Below are 27,047 nucleotides of genomic sequence, written 5' to 3' on the forward strand. Positions count from 1 at the left end.
TTTTCCATCCGCATGCCATGTCGCAAAATTACATATTATTTAATAATTGAACAATGAGAATCTAAAATTTTGGACTAAATAATATGAAAGTTAACAAAAAAATTTAATCCAAAACTTTGAACCCCTAGTATTTGTGATTTTTATTTTTTGGACACACTTTCAATAATATTACTTACTTGTTTTCGATGAAAGTTGAAGTGGGCATATAATGTAAGTGGTGCAAGTTTCTAACCTGATCCCCGAAATTCAAAGGAAAAACAGTCCGCAATGATCTATGCTAGACTAGCAACAAACATGCAATCCAACTCCAAATGCAAATAATTTTGAACAGGGCAGGGAGGATTTGATTGGAACATAGGAAGAGATTATGAGTAGGAAGTTTTAAATTCAATACCTTTTCTTTATAAAAAAAAAAGAAAAAAATTAAATAATTTTTGACAGCCTTTTTTTTTTCCATGGTTAAGAAGCTTTTTTTTTTTTTTTTTTGTTAAAGTTAAGAAGCATTTGGTTAAGTAGAAAAGACGAAATGAAGGGAAGGAAATGGGTGATTTGACGGGGTTAATTGTCGGTCAAAGAAAAAGTCTGGAAGTTGGGGTTGGGTGAGGTGGTGCCAACTCTTTTTCACCCCGAGAAATACAAAAAGTTTGGGAATGTAAGTTAAATGGGTTAAATGGGTTAGATGGGTTACCCAATTATACCCATTTAATAAATGGGTATAATTGGGTAACCCATTTATATCCATATATAAAAATTTAATATACCCATATTCAATTATTAATGGGCGGGTATGGGTAAAATTAGTTAAATGGTTTTATTTGACACCTCTATTTCTAGGGTTGCTATATTAGTAGTAAAATTAAACGTGCTTCTAGAGTGTAACTAAACTAGTAGTACAGTTAAAAACTTTAATTAAGGTTGTATAGGACTTGGCCGGCAAAGGAGGTGGTGGTTGGTTGAGGTGGAAGAAGAGAGGAGGAAGGGAATTTTTTTTTTTTTTTTTTTGTTTTGAATATTTTGAAGTGTGTAGGTTAAAAAACTTTGAAAAGTTTTTTGAAGTTATTATAGTTAAAATCGATAAACAAAAAATTAGTAGCAGACAAATTTGGGTAAAAACCCATTTGACAAACTGGCACACAATGTATGGTGAAAACACATATGTACACATAAACACATCTACATGTCTTCGCATAAAAATGCACCTCTTAACCGAGGTAGCACTCGGACCATCAAAAGCACAGTACAGTGTGGTGACTTTGACCAAAGTCATCTAGCATAACTCAAAAGCACGGTAGAGTCTGTCTTGACCCAAGTGATCTAGCATAACCAAATGTAGCAGCATAACTAAAAAGACTGACAGGGATTTAAATATCATGAACAATCTCAAAACACCAACGGAAGCATAGTTCCTCCCATTCAGAGCATAATTTCCAGACACTGATATCCAACTTCAGGCCTGTCCAAAGCCTCCAACATCCCTGAGGGGAGAAAAGGGCAAAAAAAAGAAAACAGGAAAAATGAGACCAAAGCTTCCACATGCCACCACAACATACCCAAACTACAGGCTACTCGGTCTTCAAGAATCCACTAAAAGACAGTGCAGCATAGGCACAAGGGAAAAATGACAAAGTGAACCTTTGACAAGCTCTACAAAATTTGAAAATCATCACAATTCAATGAATAAGCCTATACCTAATTAAAATGTCACCCACCAGTGAGAGTAATGCACATTAACACAAAAGTGACTCGTAAGAAAAGATTCTGAACAAAGTGATGCCTATGCTTCAGCGCAATATGCAACCACATCAAAGCTTAAATATATCCCAATCCAGTGTGAAATTTCTTTTAAATGCAAAAGATGTTCAAGGTTATTTGTCAGTAAAGTTGCTGATGAAAGTTGTCTATATTTTGACACAAATACGAAAAAAATAGAACCAAAAAAAAAAAAAAAATTAAGCGACACCCAAGTGTCATTTAAGGGGAAAAATACATGAGATGTGGTGGAAACATGCATGTTTAATGTTTCATTTCAATAAGGAGATCCATAATATGTGGAATCTTAAAGTGAGAGAAAATCTAACAAGATCATGAATTGGTTTACAAAAGACACCTAAAAGTCCTAAACCCCAATACAGTTGGGTAAGCAGGTAGGAGATAGAGGACACAAGGACCAGAAGGCCCTTGCTAAATTTGAATGTCCATCAAATACTTTGAGGTAGCGTACAAAAAGCATGATTTCGTGTATGTGATTTCAAGCAGTAAACATGCATCTGACCATTTTGGAAAGAAGCAAAGTACCCATCTGGTTGATTTAAATGCTATAACACGCATACACTGAAGCTGTCATATAACAAACCAAACAGAATCCCCAAAAACAAAGAGACTTACACATGGATAAGAAACATCTAATAGATAATCCAACCATCAATAGCCAATTGCCGCATGTAGTTCCACAACCAGCAATTGATCCATTCAGTTAAAACCCTTTTGCAGCAAATAAATGTAATAAAATATAGTTATTCAAATTTAGAAAAAACCTGGTGCTTTCCTGGTTTTCCATGGCAGCAACCGGGGAACTGCACCACAATCATAGGCTGTTAGTGATATTCTATATAGCATACAACAAAATATCAATAGGATGTGAAGTTTAAATAGTTTCCCGCTTAAATCCCTTCGCAGCAAATAAAGCACTTGAACCTTGTTGCGACATCCTGCTCTTCCAGGGCAGCAATCCGTGAACTGCACCATAGGCAAAAGTTGTTAGTGATATTTTCAATACCAAACAACGAAATAACCAAAGGATGCAAAGTTCAAATAATTTCCTAGCGTGTCAAAATTCTAGCAAATGCCAATAAAATATGAAAAAAAAATAGAAGTTCAATTAGCAATTCAAGTTTTGCAGCAAGTCTATTCAGCAAAAGAAGATTTTGAAGCAAGTCATACCGCAATCTTTCTATCCGGCGATGGTAGTATTCCCTGGCACAAAGGGCAAAAAGTGGAAACCATCAGTATAATAACCATCATCCTTTGTGTCTGTGGCTAAAAAGCACTCTCATTTTAATTATATGAGAAAAGCAAACTTCCTATTTTTGATCTTGCATGTGTGCAAACACTACTAACTCAGAAGCAAAAAAAAGGGCAAAGGAACTAGTAGTTCAGTAGCAAAAGTTCTGAAAGGAATTATCTACCTCATCCTGCAGTGTCCCTTTAATGTGTCTTCTACGGACGCCCTGCCAACAAAATGCCTTAAATTTAGAGATATATCATGACACAACAATAAACTATCAAAGTGTTTGCCTTTGACCATGAACTGAACATGCACAAAGAGACATAAATTTGTAAGGCAGTTTGAAAACCTTGTGCATCAAACAGTATAGTGGCTTATAAAAGCAATTAAGTATCCCAAAATGTGACACTGATAAACAATAGGTACAAACATCCGCCAAAGCAAAGACGGATACGGAAAAGGCAAGAAATGATTAACATGAATGTTTGAGAGTATCATTAATTCTGGAAATAAAAAGAACATAGGAAGTTGATTATAAAAAACTTGTTTATGTCAGGCTTGCCAATCAAGCCAAAAGAAAAAGGTAACCAGCCGACAAGCAATAACGACGCGTGGGGAAGAACAGTTTCTTTTTCCTCTTCCAATTGCACATCATTGTTATGTTCTCTCCAAAATTAAGTCACCAAAAACGGTCCAACAATAGCTCAACAAAAATCTAAAACATTTCCCACATAATCAACATTTCATCATGGCTAGTCTACTTTCCACATAAGTCGGTGGCTTAAGTATCAGGCAAAGGATGCAACCACATCAACCTTGTTGAAATTGAAGTACAGCAAGCATTGGGACATATGCCGTTGAGAAATGCTGTTCAAAAGGAGGCAGCAATATGCTACACCATGTAGTCTGTCATTCAACCAATCTCTTTGATACATGTACAAAATATTATTTTCTTTTACACAAAAGTCAATTGCTTCTATTTTACCTCCATTAGATCTCCGGCCTCCAATATCATTCTAGGTTTTGAAACAAATACATAATTGAAAAACATGTGATACATAGACATACCAAACTTGCAAAATGTTTTACAATGCAATTCAAATATATTTCTGCAAGCATATGTACTCCTATTCATTTCATGGAATAATCCTCAAAGGACCATTGCCATCAAAATCCATTATCCCTCAATCTCGAGAAAAGCAATCTACTTCTATGGATGTTCTATTTCGACCGACTGCAGTAACTCATTTAAAATCTGTATCCAGCTAGACTAATGAAGGATCACAAGTAGCATTAATATGGTTAAGGGATTGTAGAATCATCTGTGCCAAAATACAACTCCACAAGTATCTCTGCTCCTATTCATTTCATTCTATAAATCTCTAAGGAACATTACCAGCCAATCTGCAGAAAGCAACTTACATAATTTATCAATTGTCAGGATTAACTACGATATTTACAACTGCAGCAATTCATTAGGGAATCTGTTTGCAACTAGAGTAAAGAAAAATCGCAAGCAATGTTAAAATGGTTAAGAAAGCGTAAAATCCTGTCATCATCCTAAACTCAGTATCTAACTTGTTTATGTTTCTAAAAGAATTCCTTTTTTTTTTTCAAAAAGTACAGTCAATATTCTTTCTTGCAGAGAAAAAAAGCAGCTAAATAAGATCCCACATTAGTACACCAAAAGTTCTTTTCACCAAGAAGTAATTATACATTATCATTACCCGTTACATACATTATTATCAGTTTAAATGGAATTCATACAAAAATAGAGGAGAAAAAACTGAAGAGAAAAATTTAGGACATAATCACATACTTTCTATCCATTTCATACTGTTCTCGTTTTTCTGCATTTCGCCGGGCAATTTGCCTGTATTCAAAGAAGAGCAAATCAGCCTAAAATATAAAGAAGTTGAAATGACAAATACAAGTGGTATAAAGCAGCTCTATTCCATCTGTCCTAGCACAGCAAAAACTAAAACAAAATCTGAAAGAGTAATAATTAATAATCAAACACAAAACACTTTCAAAGACATCATAGAAACACCTTAACAAATGGTTGATAACATGCACACAAACGTTTCAATGCAACCATTTCAGGCCATCATCAAGACACAACTGAGAGAATAAGCTCCTAACAGAAGAAGGCAAAAGGCTAATGAACCACAATTACAATCCAACCATGTGAAATATAAACAAGCTTAAAGATACAGAAAAGAAAATAACCACTGTTTCTTCCTCCTCTTCAAGAAAACTGCTCGCTCACCACTATATTTCTGTTTCCTTTTCAAATAGGAAATGTACCCAAAAGGAAGAATTTCTACTCCTTATCAACAACCTGATACTGGTGGAAACTCACACGAGTCCCAGCATCAAACATCACCAGCATTGACATCCATCGATGTACACCATTTAAAATAACCAAGCAGCACAGAGTAAAATTTCAATTTGGGCATTCTTAAAATCTCAAGTCATTTTAGCAAGGCTGATATGTTGTACTCATCCGTTATTTTGTGTTGTCCCCCAAAAATACTTCCAAGGCCACAACTGAATGAGAGAAGAAGCTCGATTATACCTTCCACGAAAATCTGGAAAGAGCCTGTAACCCATGAAGAATAGAAGACTAAAACAGTGAGAAACTCATATCCACCAATACATGAGAGATTCACAAAAGAATAATCAATATAAAACCCAAAAGCACTTCATAAGTAGTAAAGGCAATAAATCCAATGCCCACTGATTTTGTCCATACCCCACACCAATCTGAAGCAACTTTAGAGTCAAGGCAACGGAGCCTAAACCGTTAGAGTTCTAAACTGGTTTCCCAAACTCACTTTCTGTTCTCATTGGATTATTTTATATGATCCTTGTTTGACTAAATGTTTTAACTTGCTCTAGGCCAACTTGATTGGACATCAGTCCAATTCGCTACTTAACTCTTGGAGGATAAAATATGTAAAAGTATGGCATATACCTAGGGCTGTCAACGGTCCGGGTCTGGACCCGGACCCGGCCCGGACCCGCCAATATTTGCCGGGTACGGGTAGGCATATAGTTCCGGGACCCGGATCCGGAACCGTTTAACCTAATAGATTTGCAGGTAGGATACGGAATATGCCGTTCCGACCCGTATAGGACCCGAACCCGTTTTTTAATTAATTAATAATTAAAAATATATACCCAATTTTGTTCAACCCTAAATCCCTAATAGTCTAATACCCACGTAACCCACCGCCGCCGCACTCTCTTTTCCTTTGCTCCTTACCCAGCCCCAGCGACCATTTTTCTCCTCTGCCTCCCAACTCCTGAGTCGCGCCTCCACCACCACCACTCACCACTCACCAGATCTGCAATTTTTCAGGAAATTGACTGAAGTTTGAGTCTGACCGAAAAGGACTAAACGTCTAAACCGAACGTCTTCAGTCTTCCTGGAGTTTCTGCTCGGCTGCCGCCGACTGCTTTTGCCGACTGCATGTCGCAGCTAACGTGGCACACTACAAGAAAGTGAGAAGACTGCAGTTCGTGGACGCGATTCCTAAATCTCCTTCAGGAAAGATAATGAGAAGGCTCATCAAGGAGAAGATGGCAGAAATTTAAATAAGAAGATGCGACCAGTGGGCGTTTTTGCTCAGAACCAACACGGGTTCTGTAGGAATAATCAATTCCCTCCTCTTAGTCTTCGGTAACATATGGGCTGCTATTCCATTCTCACCTTTACTATTGTGATTGTAATAAGCTAATGCGAAATTCACTTGGGTCGGTCCCATGGAGATATTTTAAATACTAGTACTATGTCTGGCTTAAAGCAGTAAAGGCCTCAAATAGTCACAACCACAGCACACCAGCAGTGCTGCCTTTCACACGCCACGAGGTTATCTCATCTCGAAGATCAACATAGGTAATTAAGTAGAGCTCCCAAAGTTTGCCACAGGTTTTAACGGGTCTGATTGCCGGGTAGACCCGGCCCGGATTCGGGACCCGTCGGATACGGGTCCGATGACAGATTAAAAGACCCGTCGGGTATTCGGGCCGAATCCGGAACTAATCTAGTATAACGGGTCCGGGTCCGGATATATGCATTCCGGCCCGGACCCGGCCCGTTGACAGGCCTACATATACCAAACATCCACCTATATATCAAATTGAGATAAGATCAAAAATTGTTTTATTTCCGATAAGTAAAACGAGGACAAAACTTTATCGTCTTCGAAATCAGCCAACCTTCTTAACCCCCTCGACTTTTGTCTTTACAGAACTTTTCCTCCCATTTGATATCTTTTTTTCCCTTCTTTCATTTTTCCTATTATTTGACATCAAATACCACATGTTCCATGGGAATTTATAAAAGAAACAAAAAACAAGAAAGATGCCAAATTAATGCAACATGGCGTACGTTATGACAGTACTACAACAATCCCAAAGTTGACAAGAGTTTGTTTTTGAATACATAACTGCAAAGCAGATAGAAATTAAAGTTCACAAAGCAATCTTTTTAATTGCTTTGGCAATGAAACCATGCGGCTCTCAAATTATCACGAGAGAATGATGTGCTACGTGTACTCTCAAACCGCAAAAATATAGCCCATTTGCGTTCCAATTACGACCATTGCAACTGGATATGCTCATGGACTTGGCTAAGCATATTGACAGACAGAGGAATGAAGGACAAGAGAGGGAGCACTGAAAGTATGAGAATCGTACCAGTTCACTATCATATCACTGACAAACACTCCAGAATAAGCGGCAAGCAAGAGGGCAACTGACACAAAAACGGAAAGCAGGAAAATTGAAAACATTCAGTTTCAACACATTCATGCCTCCAATACATAAGACATACAGGCGAATACTAGAATTTATGTAGTTTTGACAACACCAAAGGAGGCGGACAGGGAGAGAGTGTTTGACTTGGGCACATACGTGGAGAAGCGCCGAATCTCTGTGTAGCCTTCTGATTCATGGACCGGACTGCAACCAGTCTGCAGAAAAAAAAAAAGTAAGTTAATTGAAGACTACCCTAAATAGATCCGACAAGAAACGATAGCAATTCATGTCAAACAGTCTAAATACACCGGCAAATTGAAATAAAAAAAAAAAAGTTCAGCAAAGAAGACATATTGCATAAATCCAGAAAGAGAGCGCAGATAATTAGGTAAGAGATTGCAGAAAAACATACAAAGTCGCCATCTTGGTTTATCCACTCCTTTGATCCTTGGAACCCTTGCACAAAATCTGAAATTTGGACAACATCAACAGCTATTAGTTCCAGACAACATACATATACGCGCAGGGTATATTATATAAATATTAAAAAATTAGGGATCATTTTATAATTTTATAAGTTTTAATCCTAAGTGTAAGTGAAGTGGTTCACAGCCTCATATTCTAATCCCATATAATCCGCCTCTCCTCATCTTGTTTAAAGAAAGCGAATATTCTTGATGAAACCTAAACCAAATGAAGAAAATGAAGAAAAATTTGTGAAACTCTATCATAAAGATTGTTTATCCCTTTCATCCTTTTCATTTTTATTCTACCTCCATTGATCTTTCCTGCAAATTTTTCATCAATTCAATCAAAGATTTGTGTTTGGAACTCAAATTTTCTATTAGCTAGATAATTAAAACATTTGTGTGTTTCATTTATTTATTTATTTTATTGCAATTATGTATCTTAAATTTGTCTCTTTTATTTTAGTGAAAGAAATTTATTTTTCTTTTTCATCACCTTTAATGCCATACGGTCTATTCCAAAGATGTAAGAGAGTTGGGGAAGATTTTTCAAGTTTATTTTGATTATACTTTTTCTAAAAATTATCAGCTCTATTCAATTCTTTTCCGGACTTGATTCCACAGTCGACTCATTTGTGATGTAGTATTGTACCATAATATCCTTAAGAAAGTTGAAAAAATTGCCAAATACTTATTATCCTTATGTTTATTATGTTGTAAAAGGATGAAATGTGTAAGAATGATGATGTGCTCAAAATTATCATGAAATTTCGTTTTGCCTATTAGATATTATAATTCTAATATATACTAAATTTACGAAATCGGTTTGATTATTGGATGAAATGTGTGAGAATGGTGATGTCTGGACTTTGATTATAATATCTCTACCAATATTAATTGAAAAGCAAGTTTTTTTATTGGAAAACATGCTGATATTAAGTGAAAAGTAATTTTTTTATTGAAAAATAGTTTTTTTTTTAGGGGCGGGTACCCTATGACCAGCCCTTTTTTTTCAGGTACCCAAGTAGCGGGTATTTGAACACATTAGGTGTGGGTTAGGGTCGTAAAATAACTGATCTGATATATTAGAGTTGGATCAGTCAAATCATGTTAGAGACAGGTACCCAACCTGTGTCCCCCATAGTACGGATGGGACTCCAAGGGAAAAAGTCGACAACAATGATGAAGATGCTTGTTTGGTCATCAAAGAATAAAGTGGCTGAAGAGAGACTTGAAATTTCAGAGGAAAAGGCGGAGGTTGCCACCGACAGCCATGAGTCTATTAGCATGGAATTGTCGAGAGTTAGGGAAGACTCGGGCAATTCGTACCTTACTCAATCTGATCAAGACTAAAATCCCTAAAATAATCTTTTTATCGAGAACAAAAATGCTAAGTGATGAACAGGCCGAGATCACGATCCAAACTGGACACCAGCTGTTGTTTCGAACTGACCTGCAAAGAGCCGAACAGTCCCCGTTGTGACTCCGACGCCTAAGTTAGTTGCTAGAAAGAAGTAATAGAGGAAATGGTAGTATTGTATCGCATACCTTTTAGGGTCCTCCTCTTCCTTATTTAGAGTCTTGTAGGATAGTCATGAGAGAGTCTGAAGTTATCCTCCTACCCTTAGTAGTAATCTCATTCTCAAATATGAGTCCTATTAGGTTACTAGAAGCGGAGTCCCTCTTGAACTCTACCTCTGACCTTATCCCAAAGAATCAGAAGCCCTTAGTCAGTTCGGCCCCGGAAGAAGGCTGAACAGGCTCGTCAACAAGGCCGAACAGGCCAGTAGAACTGACACATGTCCATAGAGAATTGGCCCCTCGACACTAAGCAAAGACATTGGAGGAGTACGTAGAAAACAGGATTTAGATATGATTTTTTCGTAGATAGAGTTTGATTGAGTGGATGATACAAACCACCACAAAAATATGAACTCGTATCCCACGTAGTCCCAGATCTAGACGAAGAAAATCAAATTGAATTGCGAAATAACACTTGATCCTTCTAAACCCTAGATTGCGAACCTTGAATTGAATATCAACTCACAATCAAATGATCTAGTGAACCAATGTTAAAGGTAGAAGAACGCTACAACCAAGTTATATACTTGATTGATAAGTTCGTTGAATACTCTCAAGTCAAGTATTCAAAAGAAACTCTCTTGAACAAGAGAAAATGTGCTTAACACACAAAATTCTGATATATTCCCCAAAACTAATGAGTGATAGTAGTGTTTGACTATTTATAGCCTTACATAGATTTAAAACCTAATGTGTTTTAGAATTGTCTAGAAATTCTAATGTGATTTGGAATCACTTATTTTCCTAAAATTAATAACAAAAAGTCTGCCCATCTTGAGACACAATCTAACCGAATTAATTAAAGCAAATAAACAACTAAATTAGTAAGGTAATTAACATTAAAATCCTTGCTTAACAACACCAATTAAACGACCTAACTTGCAAAACAATTAAACCAACTAACTTTGAATTTCAAGAACTTGAGCTAGCTCTCAAACTTCTTCACTTGAATCAAAGACTCGGATTAGAACATCTTAAAGTTTCAAAATCAATATTAAACTTTGAATGACATATGAAAGGTGTTGCCAATTTTTCATTTTGCATCATTCCCCTCCTCTTGAAAGGCGATTTGTTCCCAAATCGAATGATTGTTTGCGATGGAGAATAGCAGGGAATATTTGGACGAACGCAAGCCAAGAAGCATGCCTTCTATGCAAACGGAACAGAACCAATGTGCACGCTTCAACTCACAATTATTACACTAATAGCTCAAGTTATTGACTCCTGGATCAAATACAAAGAATGAAGAATGAGTATCAACGAAGTAAATATAATAACGCTTCCACCAAGTTGATAGCAAGATAAAAATATGTGAACTCCATGTGTGATGTTAAGACCTATAACATGTCCTAAACACACATTAGTATCACTTAGTGAAATAGATGCAAACTCCCATGACAAGGACTTTTTCGTGGGTTAGAGAGGTCGAGATTTTTCCATCTTTTGTATCCATAATCTAGTCAAGATAGACCCTTCAGCTGCCTGATCAACTTGGTTCTTCAAGACAAGTTATTGCTGGGTCGAGATCGCATCAGTTGGTATCAGAGATTCGGTTCTTGATCCAGGTTAATATCCTTTTTTTCTTGTTTTTTCCTATTTGTTTTTCTACCAAAACCTTAACCGCCTTTTGATTTAGAAAAAAAAAATTTTTTTGATTCCTGTTTTTTTTATTTTATCGCTTGGGTCAAACTTACCTCCTTGATTGATCAAGATTGAAAATTTTTGGTGTGATTAAGTTCTTAGAAACAGGTTTTTCAAGGGTTTAACTCCTATTAAATTGCTTCCAAGTGAAGTCGTGACCCTGTATTGAGTCATAAAAAAAAATCGGTATTGTTCACGGTACTGTAACAATCATTGTTCATCGCTACTGTAGCGATTACTATCCATCTGAGTTACTGTTCATCTGAATTAAAAAAAAATTCAGATTGTATTTTTGTGTTTGTTTCTTCGTTTTTGATATCCATCCGTGGTTAAGTGGTAGAAGAGTCATTAGGGTTTCCAATTCCTAGTTTGCTTATGATTAGTAAGTCCGTGACTTTTTTTTTCTATTGTGTGCAACTTTCCTTTACTGTTCAATTTCTAGCATTTTTGGGAGTCCATTAAATCTATTATTTTCAATCCTTAATTGTGTGGAAAAAAGAAAAATTTTCAGAAATTCTAACTTCCAATTCCAGCCATAAGAAAATCTGCCCAATCGCAAGTTTCCTAGTCGGGTAGAGTGAATTTTATTGATCAAAAGAATGATTATGATAATGATGATGATGTTGTTGATGTTGATATGACATACCTGGATATAACTGATTTCTTTGAACATCTTGAAAATGTTAAATGATTATATGACAAATACCCTATGATTGTTTAAATATTTTATGATATTTTGTATCTTTTATGCAATTTATTTTCTATTCAATATCTATTTTCACATCTTTTATTAATATTTATTTTTGTTTGTAAATTTCTTTCTTAACAAGAAATGGATTCCAAATATTCGGGATCAAATAATAGTGATGCTAACATTTGTCTCATTGATAGTATTACTACACATATTATATTGAAAAATAAAAATATTTTTTATTTGAAAATGGGGGAGACAAATATTAATACTATTAGTGATAGTGCAAAATTGATTGAAAACTTCAGAAAAACCACTCTACCTCTCCCTCAAGGGACTAAAATTATCATAAATAATGCACTGCTCTCTCCCAAATCTCGAAAAAATTTATCGAATTTTAAAAATATCTGCGAAAATGAATATCATATCTAGACAATAAATGAGGCAAATAGTAAATTTTTATTAATCACAAATATCATTTCTGAGCAGAAATGCATTTTAGAAAAATTACCTTCATTTTCTTCCGGCCTATATTATACACAAATTGGTGCAGTTGAAATTCATCACTTAATAGATCAGAAGTCTACTCATCCCAATAATTTTATAATTTGGCATGATCGTTTTGAATATCCAGAATCTGTAATGATGAGGTGAATAATTTAGAATTCACATGATCACTCATTGAAAAATCAAAAGATATTAAAATCAAATGAATTTTCCTATGTTGTTTGCTCCCAGGAAAAATTAATTATTAGACCATTACTAGTTAAAATTGGAACTAAATTTTCTACATTTTTAGAATGAATTCATGGTGATATACATAAGCTCGTAGATCTATCATGTGGACCATTTCGATATTTGATGATGCTAATTAATACATCAATTAGATGGTCACATGTATGTTTATTATCTACTCGCAACTTGACATTTGCGAGATTACTTATTCAGATAATTAAGTTGCGAGCACAAATTTTAAATTATCCAATAAAAAGAATTCGTCTAAATAATGTTGGTGAATATTCATCACATACTTTTGACGATTATTGCATGTTCATTGAAATAACTATTGAACATCCTGTTACTTATGTTCACACATAAAATGGTTTAGTCAAATTATTTATTAAACTGTTACAATTAATTGTTAGACCATTATTGATGAGATGTAAACTTTCTTTATATGTTTGGAGATATGTTATATTACATGTAGCAACACTTGTGAGAATTAGACCGATAAATTATCATACTTATTCTCCCCTGCAATTAACTTTTGGTTATAGACCCAATATTTCTTATTTATGAATATTTGGTTGTGAGATTTATATTGTAATTGCACCACCTCAACATTATAAATTGGGCCCTCAAAGAAGATTGGAAATATATGTCGGGTATGAATCACTTTCAATAATTAAATATATTGATCCATTGACAGGTGATTTATTTATTGCAGAATTTGCAGATTGTCATTTTGATAAATCACATTTTTCTATAACAGGGGAGGTAAAGATCAACCGAAAAAAAATCACTTGAAAAATATCATTAAATTTCCTTGATTCTCGTACCAAAGAACGTGAACTAGAAGTTCAAAAAATTATAAATTTGTAAAAAATTACAAATCAATTATCAGGTTCATTTAATGACTCCAAAAGAGTTACTAAATCACATATTCCTGCTAAAAATGCTCCGATTAAAATTAATGTCCCTGAAGAACAAATTACAAATACTAACGAGTCTAAAGCACGCTTGAAATGTTGAAAACCTTTTGCTTCGAAAGATAAAAATTTTCGAAAGAAAAGAAAAATAAATGAATCAATAATTAGTGACAAAATTCAATCTTCTGAAGATCGAGGCTATTCCTGAAGAGCTAGCTTTTGAAGAGCCAACTCCTGAAGAGAACAAAATTATAGAAAATTCAATAAATTTTGTCACCACAAGAAAAAGATTGGAATCGAAGAGAAATAATTGTTGATAGTATTTTTGCATATAATATAGCACTTGATATTATGATAGAGGACAAGAATCATAAAACTAAATCGGTTGATGAATGTCAACGTAGAAATGACCGGCCAAAATGAAAAGATTTGATCCAATCTGAATTGGATTCACTAGTTAAAAGAGAAGTTTTTGAACCTGTAGTCCAAACACTTGAAGGCGTAATGCCAGTAGAATATAAATGGATATTTGTGAGAAAAAAAAGAAAAAAAAATGAAATTGTGAGATATAAAGTAAGACTTGTAGTTCAAGAATTTTCATAAAGATCTGGATTTGATTATGATGAAACGTATTCACCTGTTGTGGATGCGATCACATTTAGATATCTTGTGAATTTTGCAGTGCATGAAAAATTAGATACGTATAATGGACATTGTCACTATATATTTATATTAGAATTTTGAAAATGATATTTATATGAAAATCTCCGAAAGATTCAACATACTTGAAGCATGTAAATCAAATCCTAAAGATATTTATTGTATTAAATTACAAAGATTTTTGTATGATTTCAAGCAATCTGGACGTATGTGGTATAACCACCTCAATGAATATTTAACTAAAGAAGATTATATCAATGACTCAATATGTCCATGTGTTTTTATCAAGAAAAATAAGTCAAATTTTGTGATAATTACTGTATATGTTGATGATCTAAATCTGATTGAAACTCCTGAAGAGATCCAAAATACTATTGAATATTTGAAAAAAGAATTTGAGATAAAAAATTTTGAATAAATAAAATTCTGTTTTAGTTTACAAATTGAGCATTTGGGAGGTGAAATTTTTGTCTATTAAACTGCTTCTATTCAAAAGGTATTAATGCGATTTTATATGGATAATATACATACATTAAGCACCTCAATGGTCATTAAATCACTAGATCCTAATAAAGATCCTTTTAAATCATGAGAGGAAGATAAAAGATACTTCCTCCGTCCCATTGATAATGTCATGTTTCACCTTTTTCATTGTCCCAAAGTTAGAGTCATGCTACACTATTTGCCTTCTAACGTTCCGTCCTTTCCCTCATAGTGCATGTGCTAGAAAATCCAAAGAAATTTGGTAGGACTTGCTATTTATTATCCATTTGGAGAAGCTAGAGGAGTACGTGAGATTAACTCTCACTTTATAAGGCCAATAATAGCGCTTGTCTTTAACATGCAAAGGGATGCATTTGGTTAAGATGGGACCCACAAAATCATTACTCCATGAAAAACATAAAGTGCAGCTCACTATTGTACTTGCAATGGGGTAAATTTGGAACCAAGGGCTTGGTTGTCAATAATGATATCACTGTACATAAAAAGTTGCACTCCCAATAAACGTCCCTAAAATTGGGACAGAAGGAGTACTTAATCCTAAAGTACCATATTTTTAGTGCAATTGGTACATTAATGTATCTTACTAATTATACAACACTTGATATATCATTTGCAGTAATTTTATTAGTAAGATTTAGTTTCTCACCTACAAGATGATATTGGAATGATATTAAACACATATTTCTTTATCTCCAATGAACAATTGATCTTGATTTATTTTATTCAAGTAATACGAAATCTGAATTGCTTAGTTATGCTGATGCTAGGTATTTATCTGATTCACATAAAACAAGATCCCAGACTAGTTATCTATTTATATGTGGTGATACAATTGTTTCTTGGCGATCTATAAAGCAATCATTAGCCGCCACTTCATCGAATCATATTAAAATAATAGCAATTCATGAGGCCAATCAAGAATATGTTTGGTTACAATCAATGACCCACCACATCCCAAAAACTTATGGGTTATCTTCTGAGAAAAATATTCCTTTAACTATATTATATGAAAATAATGTAGTTTGTATAACTCAATTGAAAGGAAGATATATTAAAGGAGATAGAACGAAACATATTTCATCAAAATTCTTCTTTACTCATGATTTGCAACAAAATGATTAAATTGGTGTGTAAAAAATCTAATCAGATAATAATTTGATAGAAGGCATTACCGACTACAATATTTGAAAAATTGGTGAAGAATATTGGAATATGTGAACTAAAAGATCTCAAATGATATTTTGCATCAGGGGAAGAAATTAACACACAGAAATAGTGTACTTTTTTTTTTCCTTCATTAGGATTTTTGTCCCACTAGATTTTTCCTAGTAAGGTTTTAATGAGACATATTCTTTGTGTAATGGACATTCAAGGGACAGTGTTATGAAACAACTAAAGATGTGGATGTCCTTTTGTATTTTTGAGAAGATTAATTCATTAATCCTCCACAAGATCCAATGATACATTGAAAGAATCCTTTCGTTATTTGTTAGTTCATTTATAGAGCTATTCAATTGATGTATTTGAAATACTAAATTCATGAATGAGTATTTAATAGGATTCACATACTTTTGATCTTGTATTACCTATATATAGAGATATTCTAACCTCTCTTTGTAATGGAAGCAAGAACAATTTTCATCAGTTGGAATAATAAAAAATAATTATCTATTCTCTCCACTTCTTTATCTAATATTTCAATCCCTATTATAGTAGTTTATTTTATTAGTTTTTTGTTCATACACTTTTAATAGATTTAACAATTTTTTTTAATGAGTAAGTTTTTTATAGGGTTATTATTACTTTACCATGTTAACGTTCGATTCCACTTTCAATTTTTCTATTAACGTTACTTTTTAGTCACTTTACTCCCAAGACCAACGGTGAAATTTAACCAAATTTGTTAATTAAAGTGAAAAGACATGTTTACTCCTGAAAATTATTATCACTTTACTCCCATAATATATAACCTCATTATCAATTTATTCCACCATTAAATCAATTTAGAAAGTTAAAGAACATTCGAAAAAAGTACCCTCCTTTTTGTATAATAAAAAATTTAGAGCGGCTCTTATCCTTTTTAGTATCAAGAAAATAAGTCAAAGTGCTAATCTTTTTCTTCTTGACAATCTTATTAATATTGAAAAAAATAAAAAGATGGGGATAGGGAGAGAGAGAGAGAGAGCTCAACTCTTTTTTTAAAAAAATACAAATAAGAAAGAATTAAATAATTTTATTATTTTAAAATTATTTTACTTTTCTATTTACCGCCAAATTCCAATTCTTTCTCGACAACCTTAACGTAAAAGATAATGTCAAAATCTTTTTTATTTTCTTTTTTTGTAAAATCTAATTTTCTATTTCCTTTTTGAGAAAAATCATTTTATTTTTATATTTTTGGGATCTTTTAAAGTGAAAAAAAGGAAAAATAACCTTTCCAACTTTTTTATTTTTATATATACATAAAAAGGGTAAATATATTTAAAAATTTTTGACTATACTAGTTACGTTAACGATGAGATAAAATGTTTAGAAAATATTGTTAGGAATTAAAGCGATTGTATCACTACAATTTCAAGGGATAAAGTGATAATAACAATGTGATAATGTTATAGAATAAAGAGGTTTTTTTGTCCAAAATTTCTTAACATATTGAGTTGAATTACTTATAGGGTGAAGTGGGGGAGGGAGGGAGGGAATGTAAGCAAGAGGTCTCGGGTTCGAGTCCTCCTGCTTACGCTAAAAAAAAATACTTATAGGGTGAAGTGACTAAAGGATAACGTTAGAAGGTAAACTGATAGTAGTGATAAAGTTTAAGGGGGTAAAGTGATAATAACCCTTTTTTATACACTATCAATGTACAAATATTTTTATACTAACAAGTTTAAATCATACAACATAACATTCATTTAAATTTAAAAATCAAATTATGCACATGTAGCATACATCTATAGCTACTAATATAAAAAATCACTACATTGTTAATGCATAAAAAGTTAATTCTTTTTTAATTCAATATGGCCACTCAACTCACAAATGTGTATATTAATGGCCTTAAGTTTTGATACCTCAACCGTAGTGATTCAAAATTTAATTTTTGTACTACTGAAAAATCTAAAAACTCTAGATGAAAAAAAATTTTAAAATTGACGTTTTAATATCAAAATCTAGAATCAAGTAATAAAATAAAGATCTTAAAGAAAAACTGATAAAATTGCAACTAGTATACCACTTTGCTAAGTTCAATGAACAATTCGAAACGAAAAATCCTTTAGTGGCAAAAAAAAATGTACAATGTGAATAGATTGATGGTCAATAAAATTTGTTGCCTATGGTTGGACAAAATCGTCCTTGTATTTTGGCACTTGAATGCATATAGAGCTCATTTTATTAGCATTAACGGTAACATTTGAAGGAATGATCATTACTATACCAAATTAAGTTTAGTGACCATATTGGAACAAAAAAAATTGTTGAATGGAAAAAAGTGCGTAAGTTAAATAGTTTGGTGGCTGTTAATGTTTTGCCCTTCTATGTTGTGATTAGGAGGCATAATCCCCAAGTTGCGCGGTGGAATAAAATGTTACATATGCCTATATCGGTACGTGTTGCGGCAGTAAAAAAAAACTAGATCAATCCATGCCATCAGAAGACGAAGCAAGCTGTGCATGCACTCATGAAAAATGCTTAAAAGGGAGGGGCTTGTTGACACATTTGATGAGCTTTTCCCCAGAGCCGAACATAGATTCTGCGTAAGACAAAAGTAGGCTAACTTTGGTTTAAGGATAAGTCTCTTAGAGGCATAACGTGAGCAGCATCAAGAGATGGAGTAGAAAAATAGTAGAATCGCAGGCAACAGATGCAGATGCAGATGTAGATGCATACAAGTGGTTAAGTGCAATACTGCCACATCTATGGGCAAGGATACATGACAAGTTGGAAGAAATTATAGCTAAGTCAATCGACTATGAAACTATTCCAACTAGTAAAGAAATATGGGGAGTGACTAAATATGGTGTAAATTTCATAATTAAATCTTACTGGTAGTACATGTAGGGAATGGGGTAATAGTGGTGGTAGTGGAACCTCATCAGGAAGGGGTAATAGTGGTCATAGAACTTCATCAAAAGGAAGAGATTACAATGTAAATAAGGCTTCATCAACTGGATTACAAAGTGGGCAAAATATTAGGGGAACCAATTTAATATCAAATAGAGATATAAGAAGAGCAGCTGGGTAAGAGTTTGTAGAGGGAGAGGAAGGATTGGTGCAACTCATGTTCCATATTTAGGTATAGGAAATTGGAATGGCATTGGTATGTCCATTGGAACAAACTTTATGCCTGTTGATCTGGTAATTTTATTAGTTGTTGCATGATTATACTTCATCAATGTGATTTTTTTTTAACTTTTAGTGACACGTTTTACTTTTTTAACTTCCTAGGATGTGATTGTAAAGTTTTAATTAAATTCAAATTTTCACTACTATAAGTGCACAGATAATACATGAGTATAGAGAGGATTCGAGTGTAGATTCCATAGAAAAGATGGATCAATTAATGATGCTATTGGAACTCTTTTATTATTTAGACAATCACAACTAAAAATAAGTAAACCTATCCTACAAACATGAAACAAAAGTAGTAAAATCAAGAATGAAAAAGCTCATAGAATTATGTAATTTCTAAATACTCTTGCTAATAAAGTTACCGGTTAAACGAATTTGATTATATGGGCTAAATTATGGCATAATTTTCTAATTAATATTTGTGATACCTACCTTCGTCAATATACAAATTATACCTATAACTAATCCAAACCTACTTTTATAGTTGTAAAACTAGCTATAAGGTCATTAGATTTGATGAAATTACTTGGGTAAAAGCCATAAGGGTTACTCCTCTACTTTCATTAGTGTACCATAGATTTACCACTTTCTTGAACTAATATTAGATCCCAATTTTCATTGATGATTCGATAACTTTCAAATAATCACAACCTATGATGAATTAATCATGATTGTAATTGCAAAAGTGATAAATAATTTGTTCAAAACAATAGTATCAAATAATCAAGAAAAGAACATATGACAATCAGAGAAAGTTCATTCAAACCCTAAGTATAAACTCAGCAAAACATGAAGGAAATGAAAACAAGAACCAAACTTGTATTACTATAACCAAATATTAGAAACAAATACATACAAGATCTAAAAAGTTTAGAGAGAAAAAACCGTTGTCATATGAGCCTCTAATCTCTCCATTTTTATCCTCAATCTTCATCCATGTTTTCCATACAAAGTTTGGATAAAACCTACCTAATCTAAGCTAGAGCTATAAACAAGCCGAATCGAATCAAGTATTTTATGTTTGAGTTCTGTTCGTTAAGCGATTCGAACAATGTTCGTGTTTGTTCGTTAATTTTTGAATTCCAAACCTGTGTTCGGCTCGTTAAGCAATGTTTATGTTCGAGTTCAAGTTCGTATTCAGCTTGTTTAACAAAAACAAGTTGTTTGCGAACATGCTCGAAAAGCTCGAATCCAAATTATTTTAAATCTTAAACATGCCATACAAATCATTAATCATCCTCAAAAACAATTAAAGTACTAAGTTACTAAATTCTATTATTCGTTAACTATATAACTAACATTAACATAAAAACAAAAAAAAAAAAAACAAAGCAATTTGCCCTCCAAATATAAAAGTTCAGCCATAAAATTAACCCTAAAATTTGTCAAATGACAATTATGTCTGTTTGCGAACGTTCGTCAAAACTTGTGAACGTGCTCGTGTTCGCTCAATTATTAATCGAACAAAAAAATTTGTTTGAACTCGATTTGTCTAAGGTTTCGAACGAGCCTTTCACAAACACGAACGAGTCGAACAGCTGGGTTCGTTTAACCGCTCTAATCTAAGCTCACCTAACAAGAGTTTGTAGTTTTAGATCTACATTTTTTGTTTTTTGTAGTATTTTTCTTCTCCTTGTGCTTCTAAAATTGTCCATAAAAGTCTCTATATATAGGGAATAGAAAAATCTTACAACCTGTGCAACTTGCGCACTGTTCTGTCGATATGACGAACGAATTCTAGGCTGGACGAATTCTAAACTGGATTTCTTACACTATTTCGGTCTCTGAGACGAAGCTATTCAAATTCACCTTGATGCACAATTGAATCCATGGTCAAATTCACCTTGCTTTGTTTCACTTTGATTCGTTTCCTGTTGTGCTTTTACCACTGAATTAATGTGAAAATATCTCTACCAAGGAGATGGAATCAGCATTTATGAAAATCGATGCAAATCATCACAGCAGAAAAGTAGTTCGGTAATTCAAATATTTGGCCATCAAAACATAAGAACTAGATTTCAATGCCTTCGCAAGAAATGTAGACAATTTAAAATGTGTCAAGGGTAATCCAAATCCACTCTCTATAGTTTAAATTATGGTCAAAATACCAAAATATATCATTTTTACCAATCATTTAAGCATCTTCTCGCCTCAATTGATTATTGAATCATTAAAACCTAAAATCATAAAGAAAATGGTCTTTTTGACATCTGTCTAATAATAGTATAGAAAATAATAATTAAATTAATCATTTCTTCCCAGAGTGCAATATAGAAATTGCTGTCAGACAGGTGGTTTTGAGGTTTAAAAAAGTTGCTGATGCAAAAGATTTTTCTTAGGCCACATATATAAGATTAAAATAGGATGAACTGACAAAATGAAGAAAGCAAGGCCAATCTATCGGATGAATTCACACAACCAAAGCTCTGTCTCGGATAGCAGAAGGCCATGTCCATGCGCCTGAATAGACAAAAAAAACAGCAATCCATTAACGTCAACAGCATTAATGAGGCCTCTAAAATCCCAACATTAACCTTTCAGATGAGGGAGCGGACTGGACGCAGAGGGAGTTTCTCCAAGAAACCAAAGAAAGCACCCCACGACAAAATATAATATTACAACCACATAAATCATTTATAAGCCGCTTAATTACATGCGCATTCTTGAAAAACAAGTCAGACTTCTCAGTTACGAGCAACAGTTAGAACTATTAGATGGATTCCATTTGCTGACGTCATCGTATCGATTCCGGCCTTCATCACTGAGAATTTCCAACTCCTCCAGCTTCCCTGATTACAAAGCAACTTGGGTAAACTTCAAGCATAAGTCCATTAACAAAGCAAGCTGTAACATAATAAAGATAGACATTGCGAGTACCAAGTAAAAAACATAAAAAGTAATCTCAAAACATGCATTCCAGCATACAATAACAATGATACAAAGGAAAAAGTTCCATCGCTTGCTTCGATAACAACAAATCAAGAAAAAGACAAATAATGAGCACTGCAATCCAACTAAAATCCCATATTCGTTTTACAAAGTTATGATATCAGAAGCAAACAGATTGGAGTTCCCAATTCATGGAGTGACATATCTCAATTCACCACAACATGCAAAATTTAATTGCCGCTTCATACAAAAAATTAGTTGTTATGCAGCATCGAAGGTCGAGTTAAAAAAAAAAAAAAAAAAAAACCTTAGGCGCTTCTTTTCTTCTAAAGAATCCAATTGGCAACTGCAGCATGAACAGAGTTGCAATTAGACAGCAGATAGCAGACAAATATTTGACAAAATAGCACCACAGTTGTTCAGTACATAAGTTGCAACCATACAACCAACTGCTAATACAGGTTAGATGATAAGTCAGTTTATGACTCACCTCAATTCTGCTATTTTTTGCCAATAAAGCTCCCTGACACAAAATATGATTCACCATAATTAAAATGACCATCATATATATGCATATACACCAAATGGTAATAAACACTATGCCGTACCAAGCATACGAAAAGAAATTTACTAGGAATTAAATTGGAGAATATAAAACACAAAGTTCAGTACGAGGATTAAAAAAAATTATCAGTCTGAAAATGTTGCTAAGATTAAATTTCTACCTTTCAATTTTGAAAGCATCCTGAAGGCTTCTTACCTTTTCCCTCTCAACATCATTTTTGACAAATCAGTAAGTATACCAACCCAACAAAAAACCCCCTTTAAGACCATAAATATAGTCCCTAAAAGTTCCTCAATTTTTCTTCATTGCTAACAACATAGAAACCTTCAAAACGACATAATATATTTGCAAACCTATTCTAGAAGTTCAATTGAAAAAACACTGTACAACATAGCAATTCAATCTGTCCCCTACGACCCCTACAGGCAGTTTCTTTGTATCAAAAGGAGCTATCACTTATATGAAGATAAGCTATTGAATAAAATTGCTAACAGAAATTACCATCATCATTATTTTTTAAGTATTTCCATGCGGTTGCTTGCAAAAATTTGCACATTAACCCTAAAACTGTACTGAACCCTTGCCAGTATCTGGTTTCACGTGGAAAGATGTATCCGAACTAGCTATGTCCCTTGCACGTTTATCAGCAGAATCACTTGTGGAATAATAATTTGGCAGCAATTTTCACAATCAGGAACTATGAGTAGAACGCTAGTTTCGCCAAATAAAATTAAAACCTGTATTGTAAATTTTAGAAACTTAAACAGCAAAGCTCTTACAAATTTTACAATCCAAGGCTTCCAGAAGTCAATAAGCTCAATCTCTTTGCTTCATCAAATACATGTTTAAGCCTCAATACTTTTGACAAATTATGCATTCATTTATGAAAGTCAGACTCAGAAATTTACTCCTTTTTTTAAAGGAAAAACAGAAGCCAGCACACGAAGTCCTAGTCAGACACTGTTTCATGATAAAGAAAATCACTTGAATTCTATGTGATCAGCACCAGCAAGAGAGTCTTCCACATATATGTTTCACCAGAGATTAATTATCTACCCATCTTGAAGACGTAGCATTAGCACAAAATCAAATATTCAACACAATAAGCAGAGCAGAGTGTGTAATATTGCTATCTCAATAAATCTATGCCATATCAAAATTTATTAACTCAGATCATACTTCGCTTCAAACTCTTTTTGTGTCAAGACGAAATTTTCCCTGTAAACCATAGTAGCAGGAAAAAATTAGTTCAAAGAGAAAGGGTAAAGACAAACTAGAAAGCCATACACAAACTGTCACATAAGTAGCCAATAAATGAGATAATAAAAAAAATCAACTTGAGAAAACTTTCAATCAGTGTACAAAAAGTCCTTAGGTTGTCCTCAATTCATTGCTCCAAAACAGAGAGAATAGGGCTGGTACAAAGAAGTGACCATTCACCAAACAGTTAAAGATGTGCAAAAAGACTTCAAGAACATACATCCTTCTAGTCATGACCACGCTTCATAAAATTCTTTACTTTGAATCAAGGTCTTCCTCTAAAATTGAAATCTCAACTACCATGCCCCCAACCCAGACACAGGAAACAGACAAAAGAAAAAGTTTGGCCAAACCAGCTTTATAAAGCATTTTTACTGACAGAAAAATAGCTAACCTGGGAGAATGTATGCAACTGATATTCCTAATAGCTAACTGACATCCTTAATGTCCTGGTGCCTTGTGCCCACTCATGATTTTTTATTTAGATTCCTTCGAAAACCACATAGAGGTTGAGGAAACTCCAGAACACTCATTAACTAAGCCCAAAATGCAGCTAAGATTGATCAAAGAAACATTTATGGAGATGTAGATCTGCAATTCAGATTTCATCATGCACATATATCTTTTTCTTACTAGAAAAACTCTGATAAAATCATTTATTACTCAATACATAAGATGACGCCCTATAGAAAAACCACATGTCAAACTGATGACCTCTCATTGTCTTTTTCCATATTTTTTGCTCAAAAAAATTAAATGGAATTAAATGGGAACACAATGTACCCCTTCCTACCTGTCAATGTACTGCTCATACAAAAGCATGCTTAATTGAATACAGATTCCAATCATTGGACTAATATGCGTCTGTGTGATACACACAGTCCCAATTGGAGATAGTGAATGAACAGTAGGTTAGATTTGACCAGAAAATGCTTGAATTCTGCAAGGAGACTGAAGAGTTGAATAGGGAAAAGTGGAAGAATAAAGCATGCTGGAAGAAACCCAAGTTATTCAGTTAAGGGCAGCCCTGAATAATTCCATTTGCAGATGCTTTTCATTAGATGCAAAATAGTTAGAGGGAAAAAAATTACATGTACCAGGATGTCACAAGAAAAGGAGAATTAAGGTGAAAAAGAATACAAATTTGTTAGGTAGATATTCTTCCCAAAAGTCACCAACAACAGTCATGTCACATAAAGAAATGTTTCTACATTTCGAAATACTCCACAAGGAAACCATTCATTGGGTGAGTAGGGAAATCTTACACTCGGTCAAGGCCATATAACTTCTTAAACACACTGTACCCAACAAAGAAAAGGAAACTGTTAGTAAATTAACCAAAAACATTGACAAACAATGAGACAACCAACAAGAGTACAATGAAAAGCTAAGTGATTAAAAAATATTCACATGCATCAAACAGTCAAATGCCTAGTAACTAGTGGTAGATGTTGGAACACAATTAGCTGTAAAGCAAAAATCACATTGCTAACCACCTAGAATTGATGTCTACCATCACATGACTAATATGAATGCACTTGTCATTCATTTGAACTTCTCATTGAAAGTAATTATAGAAAGTTTTAAAACACAGAAAAGACTTAAAACACTGTAAATCATGCATATACATGCAACTGGCCTACAGAATACCTCAAATAGAATGACTAAAAGTGACATTTTGGTTTTAACTTATATTTCTTTCATAGATATGCAAAACAGAATAAGATGGCAGTAAATTAATATATTACAGAAGTCAAGAAGATAAGAATGAGCCTCTCCTATCAACTGGACTAAATTAAAATTTTATATTTATATGATGTCTAGACACTCAAAATACTTTTGGAAGCCAGTTTGAAAGTTTTGGCGTATACAAGAAACAACACGAATTCAATTCATTGGTATAACAAGACATTGTATATACTTTTAATAAGGCATTTTATAGATTTCAGATAAATGACTTGCACAGGTTTTCATTGAAGAGTAGAAAGAATTTCGATTAGAAACATACGGAGCTGCCACGAAATGTCCCAAAAAAAGGCCGGCTCCACCACCCACGACAGCCACGACAATGTCAGCTGAAGCAAGAAATAAGAAATTCAGCCAGTGAGTTTGTGAGTTTGACTGGAACTAGAATAGACAGTCAATTTCTAACTATATTATGGTGTCCAACAGTAACGTACGGTTATTGAAAAGCTTATCTGCAGAGTTGCGAGCCATTGACCTAAAAGCACCCAATCTGCAAGAGCAACAGATTACAAATGATAAGTATCACAAAAAAAAATATCAAAAGAATTACTTTTTTCAAATCTTTGACTAACCCTAGATCAAACAAACAAACAGAAATTAAACCCTAAAATCAGAAACGTAAAATAACCCAAATCAGGTTAAAAACCCAAAAAATTAGTAAATTAAGAAAGCGAAGAATAACGTACAAAGCAGCCATGGATGATGTTTCAAAACCTGTCGAAAAGTGGAGGGAAGCCTTCCACCGCTTGAAGAAGAAGACGGGGAAATTTGCGGCCAAGGTCTTTGTGTGGGTTAGCCGTTTCACGGGCTGGCGGATCGGGTTGAAACACGGATATTTCAGACAACTCGCCGACCTGAACTTGAATTACAATGTTCGCGGGTCATCCAAAGCTGACCCTTTCGACATGCCAAATTTTAATGATAAGTTTGATAGGAAAAAACATATTGAGAGAATCTATCAAAGAGCCCAATATATAAGTCAGGAATCAAGTTTTAATCCAAAATCTTAAGCTTTTAGGTTTTGGACTCTTATTTATATATTAACCGCTCTTTCTCTATTTCTCAAACTAATGTGGAACATGATCTTTTATTTATGAACCTAATAAATCTTCCCCTTCATGAGTAATCCCCACATTAAACCCAAATTTACAAGCTCTTCTTCGAACTCATTTTAATACTCAACGCAAGTCCACCTTATCAACTAATATCATATCTTCTCCTAATCATAGACCCAATCTTCTTCAACATCCAAATTGCATTCTGGACCCCTGCCAGCCCT

General features: G+C 33.7%; 2 protein-coding genes across 17 annotated transcripts; both read right to left on the reverse strand.

The window, feature by feature from the left end:
• Positions 1-1,158: 1,158 nt before the first annotated feature.
• LOC113714824 (uncharacterized) lies at positions 1,159-9,853 on the reverse strand. Of its 12 annotated transcripts, none has more exons than XM_072069102.1 (12): positions 9,784-9,853; positions 8,181-8,236; positions 7,925-7,983; positions 7,709-7,766; positions 5,511-5,606; positions 4,824-4,877; positions 3,186-3,227; positions 2,941-2,973; positions 2,695-2,736; positions 2,535-2,573; positions 2,386-2,402; positions 1,159-1,475 (listed from the first exon to the last, which is right to left on the reverse strand). In XM_072069102.1, exons 2-12 carry the CDS (start codon positions 8,189-8,191, stop codon positions 1,414-1,416), a joined length of 513 nt encoding a protein of 170 aa, XP_071925203.1. In that variant the 5' UTR covers positions 8,192-8,236; positions 9,784-9,853; the 3' UTR covers positions 1,159-1,413. The 12 variants fall into 12 exon arrangements, with proteins under 12 accessions (XP_071925203.1, XP_071925202.1, XP_071925200.1 ...); XM_072069101.1 differs by lacking the exon at positions 9,784-9,853 and adding an exon at positions 9,689-9,757; XM_072069099.1 differs by lacking the exons at positions 7,709-7,766; positions 9,784-9,853 and adding an exon at positions 9,365-9,392 and having other exon boundaries at positions 5,583-5,606.
• An 11,864-nt stretch (positions 9,854-21,717) lies between these two features.
• On the reverse strand, positions 21,718-26,705 carry LOC113714932 (uncharacterized). Of its 5 annotated transcripts, none has more exons than XM_027239080.2 (8): positions 26,483-26,702; positions 26,203-26,258; positions 26,031-26,097; positions 25,288-25,320; positions 23,942-23,980; positions 22,688-22,720; positions 22,505-22,543; positions 21,718-22,097 (listed from the first exon to the last, which is right to left on the reverse strand). In XM_027239080.2, exons 2-8 carry the CDS (start codon positions 26,237-26,239, stop codon positions 22,067-22,069), a joined length of 279 nt encoding a protein of 92 aa, XP_027094881.1. In that variant the 5' UTR covers positions 26,240-26,258; positions 26,483-26,702; the 3' UTR covers positions 21,718-22,066. The 5 variants fall into 5 exon arrangements, with proteins under 5 accessions (XP_027094881.1, XP_027094880.1, XP_027094882.1 ...); XM_027239079.2 differs by having other exon boundaries at positions 26,455-26,699; XM_027239081.2 differs by lacking the exon at positions 25,288-25,320 and having other exon boundaries at positions 26,455-26,705.
• Positions 26,706-27,047: the final 342 nt, after the last annotated feature.

Source organism: Coffea arabica, chromosome 10c (assembly GCF_036785885.1).
Source record: "Coffea arabica cultivar ET-39 chromosome 10c, Coffea Arabica ET-39 HiFi, whole genome shotgun sequence".
Taxonomy (NCBI): Eukaryota; Viridiplantae; Streptophyta; class Magnoliopsida; order Gentianales; family Rubiaceae; genus Coffea; species Coffea arabica.

What these genes read in the sequence shown, in the direction of transcription:
- LOC113714932 (XM_027239079.2), bottom strand. An exon ending in AGATAAGCTTTTCAATAACC is followed by an intron (nt 26,098 to 26,202) that starts GTACGTTACTGT and finishes TTCTTGCTTCAG; the next exon opens with CTGACATTGTCGTGGCTGTC. An exon ending in TTATATGGCCTTGACCGAGT is followed by an intron (nt 23,981 to 25,287) that starts GTAAGATTTCCC and finishes TATGGTTTACAG; the next exon opens with GGAAAATTTCGTCTTGACAC.
- LOC113714824 (XM_072069102.1), bottom strand. An exon ending in AGTGATATGATAGTGAACTG is followed by an intron (nt 5,607 to 7,708) that starts GTACGATTCTCA and finishes CATGGGTTACAG; the next exon opens with GCTCTTTCCAGATTTTCGTG. An exon ending in GAGCAGGATGTCGCAACAAG is followed by an intron (nt 2,574 to 2,694) that starts GTTCAAGTGCTT and finishes ATTGTGGTGCAG; the next exon opens with TTCCCCGGTTGCTGCCATGG.